General features: G+C 41.4%; 1 protein-coding gene across 8 annotated transcripts in view; it reads right to left on the bottom strand.

Moving 5' to 3' along the window:
• The window catches only part of elavl4 (ELAV like neuron-specific RNA binding protein 4), a 64,154-nt gene that overhangs the window by 16,609 nt on the left and 23,820 nt on the right, over positions 1-23,725 (bottom strand). For 6 of the 8 annotated variants that reach the window (XM_088393486.1, XM_088393481.1, XM_088393487.1 and 3 more), the window contains 4 exons: positions 20,315-20,401; positions 16,849-17,095; positions 8,246-8,349; positions 4,433-4,585 (listed from right to left, as the gene is read on the bottom strand). In XM_088393486.1, coding sequence (XP_088249612.1) covers positions 4,433-4,585; positions 8,246-8,349; positions 16,849-17,095; positions 20,315-20,401 — 591 coding nt within the window. Of the gene's footprint in view, positions 1-4,431; positions 4,586-8,245; positions 8,350-16,848; positions 17,096-20,314; positions 20,402-23,725 lie in introns of all 8 variants that reach the window. The other 2 variants (XM_088393483.1, XM_088393485.1) reach the window with 1 other exon arrangement.

Genomic DNA, 23,725 nt, shown 5'->3' with positions numbered 1-23,725 from the left:
ATTATCTAAATCATAATGTATTGCTATTTTGATCAGGAACAATGCTCCCATCCATCCAAGTTAAGCTGAATACCAGCTAATTATTCATTCAGCGAGCAAAATGCACTCGTCGGTTGGGCACACAGGCAATCACCATCATCTCGAGTTGTGTTGTGTTTGCAAGTTGTTACCATGGAGATCTTTAGCAGCACGACCAAGCTTCCCACAGTGATCGGCACTTTAGTTTCACATTGATTTGAGTGGACCGAGACGACGGATCTAATGTTTTTGCAATCACTGATAAGTAAGCATTGACCTCTGTTCACATGCAGGCCTTATCAAAATATTGATCAAAAGCTGTCACAAGGCTTGGACACCTTCCCTCGGGGCTCAAAGCAAATGCAGGAGAAGGAAAATACATGGAGTAAGACATTGGAAGGGAAAATAGAGGATGGAAAAGTGACAATCCTTGACAGTCTCTGCGGGGCATTTGGCAATTTTGGGGGGTTTGCTTCCAGCTATACCAGATTATGTATTATGCTAATGGTTCTGTTGCTAGAGAATCACTGGCGCTCAGCGAGCGGCCCATGCATTGATGCAAGTGTTATTTCTGTCTGTGTATGGCCAGAAATCCCATTTTAGTTTTCATCCAATTTATAATAAAATATTACCTGAGCGTTCTCTCATTTTCCACTGGTGTCCCACAGGGCTGTGTCTCAGAGCTACTTCTTTTTACGAGATTCCACCACTGTGCAACATTTTCCATAAGGTCACCATCCATTTTCTCTGCTATGTGGATGACAGCCAATTCCAACTCCAAATTTAAAACAACTCTTCCGTTCTCCTTCCTTCCTTAAGGACTGCTTGTCTGAACTTTAACTACACTTCTCCTTTCCTCAAACTGAAGAGTGACAAGACTAAAGTTCTTGCACATTTTCAGCTTTGTGAGCAATTTATATTTTATTTCGAAATTTATACATCACCACATATGCGAAAATTGCAATGCATGGGAAGTTCTAACGTTTGTCTTATTCTTATTTAATATTAATATTGTGGTTGCTTACAAGAGCGTTTTAATTTGCAGAACACTTCTTGCCTGATGCTTTGTGTCTGTGCTTGGCAGTGAGGAAATAGTACTGCAGCATTACTCTTGGGGACACTCTTAAATCCTCCATGTTTTTAATCACCACCATCTCTTTCCGTCTAATTAATCATTAACATTTCTCCTGCTGATCCTTAACCTTCTGGGGACACCTTCAGGTACATCCCTGGTGTGTGCTAGTGTGTGTGTGTGTGTCTCAATGGTAGTTGCGGCAGCATTAATGGCTCCCGCACACAGTATTTTTCTAGTCCTACTCCGAGCAGCACCAACCTACAATTTACTTGACTGACGACTGCGACCTAGTTTTGGACTTTGGACGAATTTTTACCGTTTTCCTGCCCTAGACATAAAAATGAATTAGTAGTAATGGCACTGTTATCCAAAGTAGCATCAGCAATTAGTTGGTAAACTTGGCATGCGTTATTTAATTGATCTGCACCAAGTAGGCAAAGAAACAAAATATGTTCAAGGAGCAGAACAAATAAGGAAAACAAAAACATAATTATCCCCAAATATAACTGGTGGGGATGCAAATTTGCTAATAATTCAATAGCAATTTTGCACCAGCTCTGTCTGCAGTCTGTTTACTAATATATCTCAGTTCTATGTGCACTGCCTCAGGGTTATTCTGAACGTGTCCTGTATTTCACTTTAGCTTGCTCGTGGATGTTAGCCAAACCTCGCCTGACACAAAAAGGATTGCCACTGGAAGCAAAACAACAACAGTTAAGCCCCAAATTATTCATTACCTGTACACATTTGGAAGTAAAGTGAATTTGTATTTGTTGACTGGGTGTATTTTAGGGGGAATAAAAATTTGATTCGTGCATTGGTTATCACCTGCACAATGACCATCAGTATTATGCAGTTCAACACCACTGCAAGATAGAACCATTAATTGTTTAAAATATCTGCCAGTTTTCATAAAAAATATATAGGTGCATTGAGATATGCATTTAATGACCAGGATTGTAAATAAAAATTATTACATTATGCTATTAAACAGTTCCAGTCTCAACCCCTCCAAAAAATATAATATTGAAAGTTATAAAAAATGTATACTAATGAATGTAATTAAACAGAATGTAAATTAAACAGTTTTTGCATCATGATTAATTCATTACAGCTCCTTCTGGAGTGTGCGATTTGACCATTGGGAGTAATATCAAACAGTCAGGCAGGCGATGAAGGCTTTCACCACTTCTCTACATTCCTCAGCAACTGCAGTAATATTAGCCGATTTTGGCAAAGAATATACCCTACGAGAATTATTCTTCTGTCTGTTGACGTGTTATTACAACATGCTAACTCGCTACGTAGATACTGTTTGCTAGCCTGTCTATGACTTTTGTAATATTAGCCGTTTGTGGCAGAAGATAAAGAATATACCCTGCGAGAATTCTTCTACTGTCTGTTGACGTGTTACTGCAACACGCTAACTCGCTACGTAGATACTGTTTGCTAGCCTGTCTATTGTGTTTGTAATATTAGCCGTTTTTGGCAGAAGATAAAGAATATACCCTACGAGAATTCTTCTACTGTCTGTTGACGTGTTACTGCAACTCGCTACGTAGATACTGTATGCTAGCCTGTCTATGACGTTTGTAATATTAGCCGTTTTTGGCAGAAGATAAAGAATATATCCAGCGAGAATTCTTTTACTGTCTGTTGACGTGTTACTGCAACTCGCTAACTCGCTACGTAGATGCTGTTTGCTAGCTTGTCTATGCCGTTTGACATTATTTGTATTAAGATAGTGATTTAATGGTGAGGTTATGTAATTGTTTTATGGATAGTTTGACCGTTTTATGTTATTTGATTACTTTTGCTAACCACAACAACCTTGGTAAGAGCAAAACTACATCTCTTTTACAGCTTCGGTTCATTGTTTTTGGGTTCCTCCACAGAAATGACCGCTTGCTAGTCTAGAATGGCAACACGATGAATTATTGAGTCCAAAGTGAGCCAGGCTGCGGTGAATGCCTAAAGAAGCGTTGCCTTGGCGTGACCAGCCTCAGGTTTGTTTTATTCATAGTATGTGGCCCGAGCTGTGCTGCTAAAAATGGTTGATGAACATGCATGTGGGTGTGAACAGATGTGTTTTCTGTGGCCTTGCCGTGTTGCTTCGCAAGGAATCCCAGGAGGTCTCTCTCGGTGATACATTTGTTAAGGATGCGATGCACTAAGTGTGTGGCGATTATTATAGAAACTGTCTTTTCGCAACTGCCCTTTGCTCCCTCCCTCGTCTCATTTCCTCTCTTTCACACAGTTGTCCATTTTTACCCGACGTGCTTTTATTTTCTCCTCGTCGGCACCGCCTTTTTTTTTTCCCCTCTCTTATAACCCTTTCGCCTCGTCACCCCGCCATCTACAGGCAGTCCAGCACTTCACTGCCAGCGCTGATTTATTCTGCTTCATCAGTACACAGTGCACATAAGACTGGAGCAGGTTGCAGCCTGTAGGCACACACATGCACCCCAGCATCCCGTCCACACACAAATGCAAACACACAAATATATAAACGCACAAGTGGCGTGAAATGGATCCAAGAGATGCTGGAGGGCGCCGTCTGAAGCACAATGGGCTGATGTAATTCAATGTTTAGGATGGAGTGTAATTGTGTAATTGAGCATGTATGTTCCACAGCTTGTGCCTCTCATATGATTACACTTGCAACCAGAATTATTTTCGCTGTGCAACACAGTTTTACTTGAACAAGAAAAAAAATATCTCTTGGTCATTAATTTTGAAATTCTAGTTCGTCTAATTATTAAAAATGTGCTTGCATTTTACATTAGGAAAATCTTACCACACGCCACCATACAAAAATGTCCCAAAAACAGTTTATAAACTGAAATAATAATAATCTTGTCTCAATTTACTAACAAATATACTTTGCCAGGGTAAAAGCTAGGCCTGTATAAAAAAGGCCCTGGAAATGGAAAATCAAATGTCTTACAAATTTGACACACCGCAGAGAAGAGTGCCTTTAGCAAGCCTGGCAAATTTTAATGAATAAAAAACTGTCTCATATATACAATCAGGCTCCAGAATCATTAAGAATAAAGCTCTTCTCCCATTTTGTCCCCCGAATGTGCTAAAAGATTTGGAGCTTGACCTTCACCTGTCAACCTATCAATCAAATGTTACGACTTGATGCTGCGTTAGCTGCTCACTAGCTAGCTTGCACAAAAACTGACGTATATTTGCGGTCGGAAATTAATCGTTTATGTGGGATGTACTGAATATGCTCCGATACCAGAAGCTGTACAAAAAAATGGATGGATGACAAATATTTGTTGCATATTTTAGTTTGCCTAAAAAATAAGGAGGTGCTGCCCCATGGATACCTGTGACCTGGTCGACAAGGATGCGACTGGTGATGATCCGTCCGTACTGCGAGAAGAGCTGCTCCAGTTCTTTCTGGGTCATGGTCTTGGGCAGGCCGCTCACGTACAAGTTGGCGTCACGGATCGAAGCCGAGCTGGGTCGCGCGTACGAGACCTGCAATGCAAGAAAAGCAGTGATTGAGCGAACTTTGCGACATTAAAGCGTAACTACGAGAAACGTCGCATTTGGGATTATCTCAGGGAGGAATAGAATTTGTAACAATGGTGAGATAGCAGTTGTCTTCTGGGTAAATCGAAATCTTTGTTCCCGAAGGTAGTTGGACCTCGTGTTTGAAAAGGAGAGCTCCAGTTGTCTGGGGAACACGGTTAATACTCTTAAGACTTGGACCTTAAATGTAATTTACTCAATCCATTCAAGGCATTATTATGAGTTGAAATATGAAAACGGTGATCTTAGATGTCTTTCTCAATCTGCAATTTAACTGAGATTTAAGTAATAATGCCATTGCTAAGATACCTGAATCCTTTAAGCTTTTAACAGGAGTAGCTTTAGCATGCAAATTGTGAAGATGAGCTTGCCAAGTTAAGTTTTATTAAACAATGTAGTTGGTTTCAACTTTGTGCCCAAACCTAAATTTTGATTTTTAAGACTTCATTTGTAAATACAAACAGGGTTTGAATGGAACAAAATAAAAAAAGATACGACACAACTGACATGCTCCACTGGATAGATTCTATGACTAGAGTAAAATACTGTTCCTTTTAGGTGACAAAAGACCAAATCAAGCCACTACGGGAATAAAACGTTTTCCTCCTTCCACCAATTACCCACAGCAGTTCTGTCACCTCTTCATTGTCACACATTGATCACGGCACATCCCCTTAAGCAGAATGTCCGGACACAGAGATCTTCCCGTGTTGCTTGGCAGCCATTTCCATTCGGATGTCACCTCAGACGTTTCCAAATGGCAGCCGGCGTTGCTTTTTTTTTTTGCCTGTAAACTTTTTAGCTGTCACACCAGGTCCCAAACATCTTCATGTAGACCTGACTTTGCTTCGGCAAAGTTTCAAGAAAATCCCATTAGCACTAGCGGTGGCGCCGCTGCAGTCGACTGGAGCGGCTTTGCCTCGCAATGCTTTCATTAGCGCTGACAGGTGGAGGACATAAGCCATCAAGTCAGTTTTAAGTCAGGCAAATATGCCAGATATGTAAGTCACATCCTTGAGCTAGTCAACTCTTGACTAACAGCCGGCTTTCTCCGCATTCGTCACTTTTAGCGTGTCTACTTTTGCACCAATTCGCCACTGGTCTAGTTCTTTACAGCAAAAGTATTTTGTATCCCCCCTTCCCCTCCCCTCACCCCTTTCCTCGCTCTCTCTTGCCGCCTCATTAAACTTCTCCTTCGTCCTCACATTTTGAAGCGCTTTCCCTCTCTTTTCAGCGCTCCCTCATTTTCTCTCCTTGTCAGCCAACTGCAGATGTCTAATCCATCAACACCTCCTCAAGCTGTGAGCGCTATTGTGTAAAACTGCACCGTATATGTGTGTGTGGAAAAGTTGGAAAAAGTCAAAGCGTTAAGATTAACGTACGCACAGGCACACGGCGTTTGGATGTGTTTGAAACGATGTGTGTCACAGGGAGAATCCGCCACCTTTGGCATGCCGCTTCCCCTCACACCTCAGTCGGGGAGCGGGATCGCAGACTGACAACATTGGAGGTGTCAAGATGGAGGAAGCCAAAAAAAAAAAAAAAATCCAAGGCACTAACCATTGCCTGAGGATGCGTAAATTTTGTCTTAAGTGTCCCTGAAAAAAAAGTGTGGCAACCTTCATTGTAGAAAGGAAGAATCGACCCAATTTGCTTTGGAGATGCTTAAGTTGTCAGAGAAAAGAAGTAAAAGTCGTGTTACTCCCATTTCGGGCTTCGTGATGAATTGATTTAATCAATTGACAATCAAATGGCAATTTTCTTTTAGTGGCTTTCCAAGTTCAAAGCGTGTCGCCACTGATGTCCATTTGTTCCACAAACAACATGGCCGCCAAACAAGATTACAAAAGCACATGTTGCTCAATATCACGATGAAGAGCAAAAATATAGACAGAAAGAGTTTGACATTTTTGCTTATTGCTTATTTATAAGTTACAAAAGCAGTGATTTATTTTGAATGATTTTTGTTACCTCAATTACAGGAATATCAGAATTTAAGAAACAGCTTTGATGAGGTTTGCTTGTGTAACACAAAGTATTACAGCCAAATGAAACACATTGTTCCATTTATACCTCTCTGCCACTGTCAGTCAAAGCAGACCATTATTCGCCATCTAATGGAAGAATATTGCGTAAACGATCCTAATGTTATGACTGGCCGGTATATTTAACAATGATGAAGAATGAATGCGGCGGTTGAAAGATATTCGTCATCTAATCATTTGACCATATTAGTAAGAAAAGGAAAAAAACACAAGAGATGGTGGTGAGCAAATGAAGCTCCGGGTGGAAAGGGAAAGATTTTAGTTTTACACAAGAATCGTTGCTATTTTATCATTTTTCTCTAAAAGCAATAATAAAGGTGGAGCAGTTCTGGTGGATCTGATATGCAAGTAAAGGACTGTCTCCGAAAATTAGAATATTGTGATAATTTTTTTTATTTTCTGTAATGCAAATAAAAAAACAAAAATGTCATACATTCTGGATTCATTACAAATCAACTAAAATATTGCAAGCCTTTTATTCATTTATTTTTTAATTGCATTACAGAAAATAAAGAACTTTATCGCAATATTCTAATTTTCGGAGACAGTCCTGTATATGCAAGCAAATCGTACATGTGGATGACAGACAAACACGTCGACATGGATCCGACCAAACAGAAGCACGCACACACATTCCAATAGCTCAACACACACACACGGACACATCACATATAATTGTGTCTCTTTGGCAACGGTTCAGCCAGAGGCAGGCCACAGTACTGAACCCGGGCCAGACAGAGCGCATCGGCAGGAGAGAGCGAGGGATTCTCCGAGGGTTTTCACAACTGTGGGCTAATCCCATCCTATTACATTAGATTACATCAGATTAGATGTGATGAATTTGATTAGATTGGATCAGATTAGAAGAGTTTGACAGGGATGTGGATCCAGGGATTACCCCGGAGCCACAGATTACTGGTCGTCTTGAAAGCGAGCAGCTCAGGCACGGAGCCGCTGTGGGAAATACAGTGGAGGAAATGAAAATACAAAAATACAAACAAACTATCGAGTGCATTTGATGAGATGTGCCTCGGTTAGCACTTTGACACTTTACATCAAGCGTTGCATTAAAATATAATAAGAACGAGGCTTTATATATTTGAAAAAGCCGATGATGACATTTTATTATCTCCCAGGAACGTCTCAGTAATTTCAACATGACAAACTGACATCTGGAAAGTAAAACTCATGTCAGCTTTTTCACTTTGTTGTTGTTTTTGTCAATTATTTCCAAGCCTCATGCATGTTAATAGCATCCCTCCCTCGCATTCAGTTACCAACGACAACCCAAATTGGCTTCGGGAAAAGTAATGTATTTCCCCCCCCGACATTTGTAAATACTGATTTTTAAACAGACATTGTTTTTCTTAAAAATATACAATACAGAAACACGTGGGACTTGAAAAGTAGGTTGGATTAGAATAACATTGGGATGTTTTGCCAATGATAATTAATATACTGTAGTATTGTACTATTGATACTCAACTGTGAAAAATTTCAATGTGTGAAATAGAGCGATATCGAAATTCCTTTTAATTGGAACACCGGCTTTGGCTGTTACCTTGATCGTTTTGGTCTGAAGTCGGAGTCCATTTAACGTGTTGATGGCTTTCTCCGCGTCTTTTGGATCGATGTAGTTGACAAAGCCGTAGCCCAGACTCTGACCTGAGCGAAGAAGGAAAAATAAGCCGTTAGACATCTCCATTTATAGTCATCACCTAGTAGAGAAAGACTAAATTGATATGCATGAAGTGTATTCCAGGAAAATTAGCTATGAGATCTCAGCAAGACATCATAATTTGTTTTTATAAAGCAAAAATACAATGCTACATTGATTCTCAGTTCAGATCACCATTCTTTACTCCTATACAGCCGAATTTGGCCCCCAATGTAAATCGACTTGAATCAATACTAAAATTGCAAATGGTCTTCACTTTTAAAAAACAGAGATATCAAATAGCCCAAAAATAACAAACTAATTACAACACACAAGGAAACTTGAAAGTTGAGCGTTTGTTTTTATTCGTGTCAAAATCCTCCGTCAAGACTTGGTAGCGATCCAGAACATCACGATGGCTGACTAGTGAAGCATCAGGAACAAGTCACATGACAGTGAGACTCAAGCAAAGCCACACAGCAATTAAAGCGTGACACTAAATGTATTTGAGGGCATATTTGGCTCTCTTTAGAGCAGCTGTAAAGTGTCCTCAGCAGCAGATTGCATTTGAGTGTGAAGCAAGCCTGACGTCTCCCCGTACAGATCAAGCCTTTCAACAGGCGCCGGACTTAAAGCAGACGCCCGCAGCCATCAGGGATCTTCACTCGGCTTGTTTTCCTCAAACAGCCCCGATCCACCGACACGAGCGCAACGCATCCCCGTCGGTGCGGAGAAGGGCAGCGTGCGGATATTCATGTTAATGGGAACAGACAGCAGTTAGTCGCAGACAAAGTGAATGGCAAAATATAGAGTGCGGCGGTTTCGTAGAATAAATACATTTGGGCTGTGGGTATCAGCAGTGTGCATTGAAGGGGCCAGGAGGGACTGGTAGTTCTAACATCAAAAAGATGATGATTTTTCTCTTCTCTGCTCTCCTCCCTCTTTTCTTCTGGATTAACTGCGGATTATCGAGGCTCTCTATTGTTAATTAAAAGGCAGACATCCTGGAGAGACTACTGCTATTTATAACTAGCCGGCCGCTCTTCCATCTCCTCCTCCTCCTCCTCCTCGCAGCTGACATCAGGTGTTAACTTTGGCACTTTAAATATAACTAAACAAACAATTTCCCCGCATGGCTTCACTCGTTTAATAAAAAGGTGCTTTTCAATCACGTCTATTCAGGTGAAGGAGTTTTGCGGGATGGATTTTAGTCAGTGAGTCAGAATAAAATACTCAGGTAGTTGAGATTGCCCGCGAGATAGCAAATATATTCTACAAATGAATTCTTGACTTAAGGGAAGTAGAGAAATATCCGAGTGACTGAGCTCCTTTTTCCACCTTCATGCGATTTTTCTGGAATGTCAGATAAAAGCAGCTAGATAGATAAACAGACTTTACAAGAGACGAGAGAGCGTGACAAGGCTAACCCTAACCCTAAGCCTAACCCGACTTTCCCATCATAACAATTCACGAGGAGACGTTTAGGCCAGGTTAGCAAGGGAGAGAGTTTCTTCTAATCCGATGGTTAGCTTAGTGAGCATGTCGTATCGCCAGATTTATATCTATAGCAGTAGCTCAATGTAACAATACAAAGTTCCGCTGCACTGGCGTCCATTTTGAAAAGGCATACGGAGGTAAATCAAAAAATCAAGTTTCAACTCTTCTACAATCCTGTATATCAAACCGTTTGTATTGTGGAAACTATTTTTTGGGTGACTGCGTTTCTTCAGTATCACCTCTTTGACCTCAAGCAAGACCACGAGAGAAATAGCAGAAAGTGCTGGTCCCATGAGTACATATGACTAGCGATGCATCAATTGCTTGCTCCACTCCAGTCAAGCTTTCACCATCTCTTTTGCCCTTGCCTGCCACTTTCTCACCCTCTTCCCATCATCTTCAGCAAGAAATGTGAGGTTTGACAAGCGCTGTTACCAGAAGGTTAGCTAGAAATTAAGTGTTCTGCTGAAGAGCACTCGTGTAGGGCAGTCTAGAGGGGGAGCTGACAGCCAGGTACTTAATGGTACCGAGACTCTTAGCACTCACGAAACCATTCAAGCGGCCAAACTAGGCCAACTAGCTACCAGTGTACATTTAGTGTCCTTATACAGACTGTCGACACGTGCCTATTCCGATACCGTCTTCTCGAGATATAAAAAAACAAGTATCGGTCTTCTTTCTGCGTTCACATAAGCAGATTCATATCGATGTGAGGAAATCCGATTCCGAGCATTTTACCCTCAACACAAAAATAGTTTGGTCTGGGCTTGGTGAAGGTATAAAAGTTAACTGGATATACTTTGTAAGTTTGTCTGCATCATTATTGCTAACTACCCATCCTCTTTAGGGGGGAGGCCTTCAGGGCTGCAGCGTGGTACAGAGACCTTCTGGCGTCCATCACTTCCCAGGTAAGCATGTAGATGAGCCAAGATAGAGGCATACATCTGTTTTCCACACCAGGAAAGACCCAGGAGGGGATTCCACCCACCACTTCCCTGCTGCTATAGAGGACCTAACAGCAGGGAACAACCAGCAGACTGCCTGCATTGACGATGGGTTGGTGGGTGGGTGGGTGGTTGGGAGCGCCAACGCAATAGACTGGCAGATATACACACATAGGCACATACTTAATCAACCAATGACAGAAGCACACATAAACAAACACAAGCAAGAAAGTGTGTCCTCACAGCAGGATGGTGAGGGCCAGAATGCATGGTAGTCAATGAGTCATGGTGTGCCTGGAGGGGAGGCTGTTACTAAACTATTAAGTGGATAACAACAAAGAGAGAAGAAGGGACACGTCCAGTTGTTTTCCTTCGTCTATATGCATACAAATACATGCCACCGCCCCCTAAATAAACAAATAAATAAATGCCTGTGCATAGGACCATAACGACACTGCAGGATCAGCCCTTCATGCTTTATGCTTCACTCCATTCTTAAGTCGGAAAACAGAGGTTAATCAGATGATGATTTGAATTTTAAATGGTTCATGCAATCTGACATGATAACCTAAATATTGCGTAACATTATTTCATTTTTCCAAATAAAGGATAAATCTTATCTAGTGCCTTAAATTCCAACTTTAATTTATTCTTTGAAACATTAGAAACGTGTCCCCTATCCGTATTTTTGTTCGTGTTTTTTTAAATTGCGAAAATAACACTCTGCAATATTGAACTTTTCAAAATCAACAGTAACGTAACAAAATATAAAGAATGACACAATTTGTCTATAATGATTAACTAACCTCCACCTCCTGCAGGGGGCAGTATAATATGGTCATGTTGCCACAAAAGAAGAGTTTCATAACCACTGTAATAGACGACGGCTCTTTAAAATCTTTTAAAGATGGCTCACGTGTAGCTAATCTGCGTGAGTCATAATCTATTGTTAATTAATTATGATGTCGTAAGAATTTCAGCAGTAACAGTAAAATAGCGACAAAGCAACTGAGCAGGAGTGACGGATGTGCAAATGAATGGCGATTCAGTCAATGAGTTGTGAAATTACTATTAATTAGGGGTTATTGGTAGTTTAGCCCTAACTTCAATTATCACTCTATGCACCTTGATTGAAATTCAGAGTCCAGCCTGCAATGTGCAAACTGTAAAACGGAGCGATGGATTGAAATTACATTCAGTTCCCATAGGGACCAATCCAAAACCATCAAGCAACAGGTGAGATGTATTGACATGCTTGTAATTGTGTACAGGTCGATTTAATGGACAGAAAACAGAAGGTTATATCTTCTGTCATATTGTTAGGCAGGCAAAAAAAAAAAACACTTATCCAGAGAACCAATTATAGAACTCACATACTCAGCATGAGCATATTGGTTAATGCTAATTACGGAAAAAAAAAATAATTTCATTAAGTACAGCATGTGACGTCGAATGGAGAAGCCATTAAGATGCAAGATGAATAAGCTCTAATGTGGTTCTAGCTCACAAAAGAATTGTCTTTTCCCTGATAAATGATCTTAATGGAAACACTAACTTATATATTTTAATTGTCAATTAAAACCAAGAAAACCAAATGATGCATTGCTCTTCCTAATGTCCTTTTAATGAGGTTAGATATTCATTTTCCCTCGATTTCACGACGGCTTGCTTGCTGTGCCCGTTGCACTGTTTCTTCCAGCGACTCATTGAAATGCGCAACAGTAATAAAAGGTGCCTCCTTAATGAAAATTATGTCAATCTTGTAATGCAACTTAATTGGAATTTTGTGAAGCCTAACAATCCACTTGGCAATAATATAATCATCCAGAAATGTATTTCTGCAAGTTTCTGCCCAAAATGATTTACTATAATATATAGTAGAATGGGTGTTTGCCAGAATAACAGCTCACTGCTTTATCACTTCCAGTCGATGCACTATCGTGAAGAAGACGAGGGTGTTAATTCAGCGCTCTTTAGGCAGAAGCACAAACATGTTTGCAGTTTGGCACGCAAAGGCAAAAAGTGCTGCTATTTTGAGAATGGCTCATGCGACAAAGCCATTATCTCTCTGGCTATCTGCAAAACAGCATGGCTGGAGATGAAAAGTCACAAACATGATGCGAAATTAAATGAATGTATAGATAAACAAAGTCATTATAGATGTGTGGCGGACAAGAATACGGTGAGGGTCATGTTCTGTAATGTTCATGTGGACAAGGTTGACAGCCATTATTTTGTCCTTTTTTTTGTTGTTGTTGTACTTTGTGACGATGAGAGCCGTATGGCGCTAACATGAAAGCATTCTCATCGACTTCCATCATCAGGCGAGAGGCTCACAGTGCACTCTTTGATCTGGAGTGCTTTGCTAGCATGAAGAACATTTTATTTGACGTTGTTCCATTGTAGTGTTATTACTGCTTCTTTGGAAATAGGTGGTTAGCCATCAAAAATCAACTGGAAGCACTCGCACTTGTCTTTGAAAAAAAAAAAAAAAAGCCACTATCTTGCCACAAAGGCAACGTTGTGTGACTTAGTTAAAAGACAATGGCTTTTATATTTCCGTTATAAAAAAATATTTCCAATAAAATCCAAATTCATGACAAAACAGAAAAATCCAGGAATGACCTTCGAGGTACCTTCCTATTCTTTCATCATTGTCTTACCTCTAAATTCTGTTAAATTATTCCATTCAAGTCTCTCCACTTTAAATCTCGAATTTAAAATAATTCATAAAAGTTGCGTTTACACTGTTACGCAATTCGATTATGTAGGTCGCCGTGTCTCTGAAGGGTTAAAGAGGGTTAGCGACAGACAATGGGAAGAGACAATTGAGTAAAGTTGCATAAAGACTCCATGAAAACAATCAGGCGTTAAATAATAGTTGTACAGTTAAATAGCGAAATTCATAAACAGAGCGCCACGCATCCCCCGCGCACGCATATCTACAGTGGATCCATCTCCCACTCACTCATTCAACACGTCTTTCCCTCCTGGGTTGCCAAGGTAGCAGCCAATGTTGCAGTCAGGAGGCTCCCACTCGCCGTTCCCAAGGCCTAGCTTCTACCGACATGCAAAGAGCTGAGGGACAAACAAGCAGAAAGGTAAACCGCCCCCGCACGGTGGCTCCCTGAGCTGGCAGCCACTGGACCGCAGCCTGCAGTGTGTGGGCTAGAAGGCAAGCTGACGGCAGACGGAGGAGCCCCTTTGAGTCTTGGATGACCTCGTTACGTCAACCTTGCACAACCTGGACCCTTTCACCTACTTGGACTCCATCTGAGGAGAACTGAGAGAGGAGAGCAAGCCCTCAGCTTGGTTGATCGTCCGAGTGACCGGCTAGCTCTTTCCTCCTCAGGTGCGACGTACCCAGAGGGACGACGGGTGAGGAAACCAACCCCGAGGCACATTCATTCTTCAGACAGGACGCCGACACAGGGGACAGTCACATCCTCTGTGTTCCATGTAAAGGGCACTCAGAGAGGAACAAGAAGGGACAGAGATGGCCTGAAATGAGGGTCACGGGAGGGGCAGTGCAGCTGAGCGAGCTTTCAGCATGTCCAATTCGAGGACCTAAGGGGGGGGGGGGGAGATTTGGGAGGGGTGCTCGCTAAAAGGAGCGAGACAGGACGTTCCTGGGACGCGGGACTGTGAAACTTTAATGCGTGTCTGCCTGCTTGTGTCTGCACTTCTGAGCCTGGCAGGTCTTTTAATACCTGGCTTTCGGAGACGTCAAGATCCTTTTTCATCCGCTTCCCTGTCAGCCTCGTTCACGCTTTCTTTACCCTTCAGTCCATTTCAGGATCAGATGAATGGGAGATAGGAGACCTGTACCAGATCTTAGTTTTGGGAGGGATTTCAAACTTGAAATGTTTTGTCAGCATAGAGCGGAGATGGGCAACTTAAATGCTGAGGGGGGTGGGGGTCGTAATCTTGAAATGTTTTGTCAGCATAGAGCAGAGATGGGGAACTTAGATGCACAATCTTTCGTCTCTGTGCACACTTCCGAACCAGAGAGAAAATATATGTACAAGATTTGTGCATACATGCAAAATTTTTAGGAACCCCCTAAGTCACATGACAACAATATAACGCTTCCCCTCAACTTGAAATTTCAGTATGGGACACACAATCGTAAACCATGATCTGAATAATTTTCCTACTCATATGGCTTATTGTGTAAAGTCTCTGAAGCATCTAAATTGTTGGATCGCTGGTTACAAGAACAATTATGTCCTCAGTAAACAAAAGGCAACAATTGCGTTTCCCTGTCAACAACTCACAGGGTTTAAACGAACTGATGTGTTGTGTTAAATCCAGTATACCTGAAATGTTTTTGTGCGTCAGAATTGTGTTGGCGGCAGGTTTTCACAGGCCGCCTGTCAGCGGAGGAGCTCCGTCTTGAACGATTCCAGCTGACATCACAGTCTATTTATTTTTCATAGCCAACATCTGCTTGGCTTGCTACAGTGTCATTACGATTTGCATCAGCTCAACAGATTCCTGGTATAAATGTGATACGGTGAAGGTGACTACAGTAGTAGGCAAAACAAGTCGGCTTCATTAAATAGGTTTAAGGATGCTATCCTTCATGTTGGCATAAAAACAATATGTGGCATAAATTGCTTCCTATATAAAAAAAAAAATCTGTTCCAGCTAAAAAATGATTTTCTTTTCAATTTTAAAATGGAAAAAAAAGGTTGTCACTAAACAGCTAGCTTAAAAAGTATCACTACAGGTTCACAGTGTGTCAAATCATCACGTCCTTTTCTCTTCAACATGAAAAGCCACCATAGTCCGCACGCTTCATTCAAACAATAACACGCTTTTTGTTACATATTTGCATTAAAAGTAAGCGGAAAGATAGCCCATTCATAGGTGAACGCCTGCAGCTTAAATTGTGTGGGCTGCGTGTAAGGTAGCATTAAATAAAAGATTAACCTCCGTGTCCCTGGCGTGTTATGAGAGCACCACTATGCAGACACAAGCAGCAGGTAAGCACGAAGAACAAGTGCGGGGAACAAGCCAGACACCCAGAGGTAGCTTTTCAAACGGGTTCAAGTCAGGCGGTGTGACAGGTGCTCAAGTCTCCGCCCAGCTAGCCAGACCTCACGCCACGCTGCCATCGTCAAAGCTGACAGGAGCCCGTAAAGACGAAGGCGGGGCCACATCTAATGTCCTGAACCTCTCCGAGATAGATCGAGTAAAATTAAAATGGCACATCAGAAGATTGGGATTGGTAGACGTGAGCGAACACCTCCGCTATGCTAGCAAGCTAGCACAAAGTAGGCTTGTACTGGAACAGGTCGATGACGATTGAGTTAATGTCCGTTGGGACACTTCTTCACTGCTTGGAAAATCACACCTAAGAGGAAAATCGGGTGGAAAGGACACCATGATGATGATCCCAGTGTTATTTTGGTATACAACAGCCTCCGTTATCCGAGTGACTCCATTTTGTGGCCTATTATGACAAAAGAGGGAAATGACTCTGAAGAGGAATAAAAGGGTATCGTCTAAAGTTGGCTTTGACTTCACCGGTCACATTTCTCCTCACTCCCAAAACTCATCTTTACGGGAAATCAAATCCAGAGCCATTGTCGACACTACACATATTTATTCCAGTGTTGATGTCTTGTTTGTCCGTCTGCTCTCTTCGCAGCTTCCTGCTGCCTGTTTGCTTTTTAATGAGATTATCAAAAGAGGAGTGTCAGTAAGTAGGATCTAAAATGAAAGCCATTATCGAGCATTATCCGAGAGACGCACCCGCCCCACCCTCCGTGGTCCATCTGCTGTACGACCACCCACACCGCCACCAGCACGAGATTACAGCCGTGAATAGCGGCAGGAGGCTCTGTTTAATTCTAACATCTTCTGAGAACATGTGCCACTTTGCTGCATTGCTAAGTCGCAGAGCTGGAAACCACGCCGAGTGTAGAAATGTTATAAGAGGCACCACGCAGCTGTCGGCTGTGTCAACAGTGTCTTTACTGTTTATCGAGCAAATGCAAGGCTACTTTTAAAAAACACAAGCTTGTGACGAAATGAGATGGAATCGACTCCATGGCATACCTGTGATCTTGTCGCGAACCAATTTGCAGGATTCGATTTCTCCGATGCTACCGAAGAGACTGCGGAACTCCTCCTGGGTCATGTTTTGTGGCAGGTAGTTGACAATGAGGTTGGTCTTGCTGTCGTCGTTTGTTGGCCCGGTTTGCATGGGCGAGGGGCAGCCGCGGCTGTTGGTGGTCGGCCCGTTGGCTGTGGTGCCTCCTCCGCTTGGTCCGTTTGTCACCGGAGCCTCCATGTTACTGATGATCTGAAGAAGAGAGAGAATGAGATGGACTCAGTCTTAATTATGGCGTTAAATAATCAAAAGTTATTTACCCCCCCCTAAAAAAAAACAATTTGAAATCCATTTGCCACCCTATGGTGTCTTCTCGGTATTATCATGCCTATTACATAGGGGAATATTAAAAAAGATTTTAAAAAAAGCTGAATTAAATCTCGATGCTAATTAAAACCGAAATTGTCATGCTGATTCAAAAATTGCAGTCAGTTGTTATTTAGCACATTAATGTTTTTCTCCACAGTTTACCACATAAGTAAAATTAGCTTGTAGCCATATTATTACTTAGTGTTTTATTTACATACAAACAGATTTAATTTCAGATTTCTAAAAATAACAAAGATCCACAGCTCAAAAATCTGACATGATAGAGAAAATATATCTTCAATGCATTTTGCTCAAAAAAAGTATCCAACTTTTCCATGAGAACTTATATTACGTAATCTAGACCAAACCTGAGGATTGTCATTCAAAGGTGTATGAAGTTAAAAGTATTCTAGATTTTAGTAACTGGGGCACCCCTTTAGCCAAATCCTGCATTAAACTACCACTGATGCTACTCCTCTGGCACAGAAAAGTTCTTCTCAGGTTTTGAAGAGCATCTCAGGATCAAAGTGTTCTCCGAGGAACTGTGTGCTTGCATAAGTGGGTGAAAATAAGATAAAAAAAAAAAAAAGGGAGGAGTGAGAATCAGAAATTGCAGGAAGATGTAGGTTGCTTGAGCACCAGTGTGCCTTCTGAAGTCTTTTGAAATAGATTTGTCACCTGTCGTTGGATATTATATTCCCGGAGTAAGGGGTGGAGTTATATATTTGCATACGATTTGTAAATAAAGTGGAAATGTGTTTGAGGGAGACAATTCAGAATACATTTCACGAGACAAATAAGGAGGCAGGGGTTCCCAAATTAAGAAGCTTACAAAATTCGTCCATTTAATGGCATAATTGTTAGTGACAGTCTGTATAGTTAAATTTTTTTTTTTAATTCATAACAATCTTTGGCACCATGCTAAAACTAAAATGTAATGAGAATTTTAGCGGCTTCCAAACCATTGTTATCATCATTAGTGCGATGAGGCTCCTGTTTACTCATTCAGGCGTGCATCTATTTTTAACGATTCTAAAATACACACAGGTAGTCTGAATTTGGAAGTAGAGAGTAAAAGAAGCACACCCACTTTATTTCTATTTCTGGAATAAATGCCCGCCTCCCCTGAAAAAAAAATAAAAAAATAAAAAAAGTGTGCTAATTATATACTTAAAAAACGGTGTCATCAATTCATTTATAAAGTTGTGCTGAAGATTTAACCCCGTATACCTATTTTTTATGTTACAAATACTTGAAAATGTAAAAAAAATCTATTTTACTATTTAAACTTACTATTATTTAAGTATATATTCAAATTTAAATCTGTTGTCCACAAATGTGACACAGACCTTGTATTCAATTTTATTATTTACATTTTACATTATTTACATATACTTAAACAGAATATTTGTGTTTTTCTTTTAAATCAGCATAATCACGACTGGGATAAATACGATTATTTACATTGCGTCAACAAACCACCAATTCACAAATATATAGAGAATTCTATTTATGTTCATTGATAATATTGGCCTTGCTACAACTACAATATTATACACAAACACACATCCATACTAACACACCATGGGCTTGAACTCATTCCCACAGTGAGGCATCTTCATTTAGAACACATACACGCACACACACAAACACACACATGGAAGCCCACAAAACAGGAGAGAACAATGGGCCTGAACCCACAGCAGAAAATAAAGAAGGGAGGGGGGGCAGACGGGGGGGATGACTAAAAGCTCTCAAGATGAGAGCTGCATGCAAATTGTTCTTTTGACAGTATCCTTCTCTCCTCGCCTCGACCACAAACAAAGACAGCCGCCATGTGAGTGACGGTGTGTGTGTGTGTGTCTAAGAATTGGAAAAAGACAGAACAGTATGTAACCATAACACACTTGAGTGAAGAGGGCCTTATTATGATATAAATGTGTTTGCATTCCCCGCTGAGTTGCTCCAGTCTATCTCAGCCTTTCAACTCGATGGGACACTTTTTGAGAAGTTTGGCCACCAAAATGGTTGCCTCTAATTAGCGGGGACCAGCAGAGCCTGAGCGGACTTGTTCGTCCCTGCAAGTTTATGCCCACCAGCATGTGTGCTCCTTAGCATGTCGCTTTATTGGAGTAGGGAACATGCTGGCTGCTCCTCATCATCCACATTGGAGCTCAGAGCTGTGGATAGAAGTCAGTGCCTATCCTGCAGACTATTACAATCTTCTCTGCTTCCATTTTTTCAAGTAGTTTCTTCTACTGAAGCAGAAAAAAAAAATAAAAGTACACTTCACACACCCTATTTTGGGCTTGTTGAAATTAGCCTGTTTTCAGTGTTGAGCTGTCTAAACAAAACCATCAGCAAGGATTGGATTTTCCCACGAGAAGTCATCAGTTTGTCACCGAGTCAGCACTTGATCGCCGAGCTGCAATATTACACTTGTCAATTAGTGTAAGCACGCAGTGCTAAACATCAGCCGCAGTGTTGACAACTTCACCGAGCGATCAATTCTGTGCTTATTATTGGAAGCCAACAATGTTAACTACTGCTGTTCTGTGGAGCCAACAAGACGAAATGCGGCTTTGCTTACACTTTGATGTTGACGTCGTGTTTGTGACAGTTGAGTTCAACAGGGGCTTAAAAATGTCAGATCTTTATGCCATGTTCAGAAAAACCTCCGTGTAGAAGCGGCTCAATTGAGATGACGCATTTTTGCAAAATTCAGGCTTACTCACAAAACATGTTTTAAAAACAGGCACATAAAAAATTGACTTGGTTGCGTGATTTCACACTTTGGCTAAGCCCTCCTGAGACCCAAATCCATCCATCCATCCATCCATCCATCCATCCATCCATCCATCCATCCATCCATCCATCCATCCATCCATCCATCCATCCATCCATCCATCCATCCATCCATCCATCCATCCATCCATCCATCCATCCATCCATCCATCCATCCATCCATCCATCCATCCATCCATCCATCCATCCATCCATCCATCCATCCATCCATCCATCCATCCATCTCAGATCATATTACTTGATGGTTGTGTAAATTGGCCCGGGCCATCCATTTGGCAGCAGCAGTAGTCTCCTTACCATCTTTGGCTGTGTCAGCAATCCCTTCTCTGCCCAGCCCTGGAGCTGCGGGAGCTCTGCCTGACGCCACTGTGTCTCTGTCGACCCCTATGGAGCGGAGCACATGGAGGGAGGGGGGGAGGGAGGGGAGGGAGGGATGCACAGCCCACCGTCAGCATCATACACTCACTTTGCACTTTGTTTAGGGTAGCATTTGGGATGTGTTGTTTTTTTTTTTGATGGGAGGAAGTGAGAGGAAGAGACAGGTGGGGGAGGTATGGAAGCTCACAAAGTACCACTAAAACAAAAATGGCTCAGTCGTCACTTGTCAATAATATATCAAACTATGTTGGGGTGTGTGATAGGATTGCCTCAGTAGCATTGGTTGCTCCACAAAAAAAAAACCAGCAGATTGGTGTGGTCCCCACGATGACCTTGGGTTTATGAGTATATAATGAGGGTTTCCCTCTCGCTATCCACGGGTAAACAAGCCCACGGTTGAAGACACAGAAATGTCACAAATGAGCAGGAAGTCTGTTCAGCGGCTCTCGAGAGCGAGGCGGGCTGGTGGGGGCATTAACGCCTACAGCAATGGATGCCACTAGCAGCCAATTTAGCAGGAGAGGCAAAGGGAGGCGGGATGACCTCTGCTTTCATTCACTCCTTCAGAGGGATGAGGGGAGGGAGCAGTTGGAGGCAAGAAGCAAAAAGAAAAAGATGAGCAATGTGGATGGTACTCCCCATGCTTCAAAGAAGGAAGAGAGAGGAGGTCAGAGAGAGAGCCAGACTCGACCGTACATGTTCTCTTGTCAATGTGTCTTGTAAACTTGGTGGAGAATGCTTAATGGAGGTCCAAGTGAGGAAGAAGTGTCAAAAAATGAAGGAGGAGCCACATGGACAAATAGGTCAGAAACTAGAGGGATTGAGCCACTTTTGTTTCAGTCAAGTGAAGACCAAAATATGTCAATGGATTCATTTCAGTGGTTTCGCAAGACATGAAAAGCATTTTTACAAAGAAACAAATGAGCGTGACGTTTGTACGGTGGAAGCTCAACAGATTTCTTTTTAAACCAAAAACTTTGCATAATCTGATTTGAAGTTTGACATTTTGGGATTATTTCTTTTTAACTATTACACAAGTGTAAAAAGAAGTTAATTAACATCAAACTGCCTTCGATAACAAACGACAACAACTAGCAAGCACCTAGCAAGAGACGCTAAACTAAATCCATTTTTAATGATTTCAACGTATATAAGTAAATATTCTTCTTCTCTCTAATGATGTTACATTAGAAGCAAAACGTCAAATTAATATTTTGAGAAAAGCTTGAGGCACACAGTCAAGTCTCCCCCAATATGTTGACTTCATGTAGACGTAAAATTGTCCTGATTTTTTTTTTTTTATCTCAATTGGAGGTTCCACTGTAATATTTTGTAGATTTTTATTCGGGTGTATTAAAAAAATACAACTGTTCTCGATGAAACAATAGCTTGGCTCAATAATTATAAAATCTTGGGGAAAATAGATAAACAATTACAAACTATACCACGCACCCTCCATTTTAAAACCACCATCTATTAAAAATGACGCCTAAAAGCGAGGCTGAAAGAAGGAAACGTTAGACAAAGGTGAACATCAAAAGCATTTTTTTCCACCCATTCTGCAAAGCTGTCGCTTCACATAGCACGTCAGCGCGGTGAGGCGAGGCGTGCCGCGACAAGCAGACAGTGCGGCGTCATCACATCGTCTCCACGCGTGTAACAAGCAGCAAGCAGATGTATGTGAGCCGCAATAGTCAATGCTCAAGCATTCACTAAAACAAACAAAGTTCATCCATCATATTCACACCCTCCTCGCATGCATCTTTGGATGAAATCACAAATAAAGGTGCAATTTACATTCAGCAACCATTTAGATGGAAATCCGCTCATGGATACATTTTCAATTATTCAGGGAGTACATTTCAGCTTGTGCTCAGATGCCGGGAAAACCTATTATATAATCAATACGCTCTATAGGGCCATTAATATTTGATGCCACAAAAGTGCTTCCTGTCTCCTTGGACTGCTTGGCTGGTGGTGTCTGGGTGCTGCAGTCTGCCTCCAGCTAAGGAAGCGGCTGTACATTTGTATTTGTCTAGCAGTCCAAAATACTAATGGAACAAACTTATCTTTGCTTTACTGTTTATGAATCCATTTTTCCAAAGCGCTCTTGTAATGCAATACACTTTGCTAACTATATTTCACTCAGGACGGTTATGTGAACAATTTCCCGAGTCGTCTCATCTCATTTTGACCTTTGTCACGCCACTGCGGCTTTTACGGCATGGAGAGTCGCTGCGCTACGGAGAGTGCTGAGGCAGTGCGAGCTCCCCTCATCGCCTCTGTTTTAGCTTTCGCAAAGCTCAGACAATCGATGGAGCCTGACTTGGCCGGGGAAAGAACGGAGGCTGAGGAGAATGCAGAGTAGACAGGATGCTGCAGAAGCGTTCCGCTGACAGACACGCTGCTTGGCAGTTACAAAATGGAGCCAGGGTGCAAGCGACCATCTGACTCCATAGACTTTTTGTCTCACCATCTTGTGTCTGATATTGTTATTTCCTTATGCTGGATTTTTTTTTTTTTTTCAAGAACAGGAATGTGGAATTTATTATAAATGATCCAAACAATTATTGTGATCAAGTTTCTATTATAATGAAAACAAAGAACCAAATTTAGTTCTTGCTTGTGCTTTTTATACGCATTTGATGATATTTACATTTCTCTCATGCTTTTCTTCTTGTCCTTTTAACTTTACCAGTGTCTTATGAAGTCACAAAATGTCATGCAGGTCAGACAGATGCTGCGCTGGATCAATTGGTGAAAGTAATCTGGGATATGCAAACACACACTTACACACACACACTCCTTTGTTGCACTCTCACCGGCCTGCCTCCATCCCATCGATCAGCATCTACTTTACCAAATGGATTCTTTTCCTCTGCCTCTCTTCAATCTGTGCGACTTGGAATAATAAATGTTCCAGAAAACGCGAAATGTGCATCTAAGCAATTTTTCCTTTAACTTTGGCTTGTCTCCCACTGGCGTTTTTCTTCTTCCTTGTGACAATTCAGGCTTTGAGCGAAATCGATGCCGTTTTTCAACACCCTCTCACGGCTCCTGGGTAATCAGCACATACTTGCATAGGGTCAAAGGTCACGCCATGACAGGATATGGCAGATTGCCCAGGGGGTCTAATAGGTCTCTATCAATAGCTCATTTGGGTTTGCTCAAGATTTGTATTTGAGGTATTACAATGGAAAATTTATGCCGCACTTAGAAGCTAAATTGTTGAATAATGACAGCTTTTTTTTTAATTCTAAAATTGAATATATTCTTGGAAAATTACATTTTGTATTTTTTTTCTAATATAGATATTTTTTTAGTAAAATT

The sequence above is a fragment of the Syngnathus floridae genome, chromosome 13, assembly GCF_059516105.1.
Source record: "Syngnathus floridae isolate MCC-2025c chromosome 13, RoL_Sflo_1.0, whole genome shotgun sequence".
Lineage (NCBI taxonomy): Eukaryota > Metazoa > Chordata > Actinopteri > Syngnathiformes > Syngnathidae > Syngnathus > Syngnathus floridae.
The sequence above is the reverse complement of the archived record's forward strand: the minus strand, read 5'-3'. Positions and strand labels throughout refer to the sequence as shown.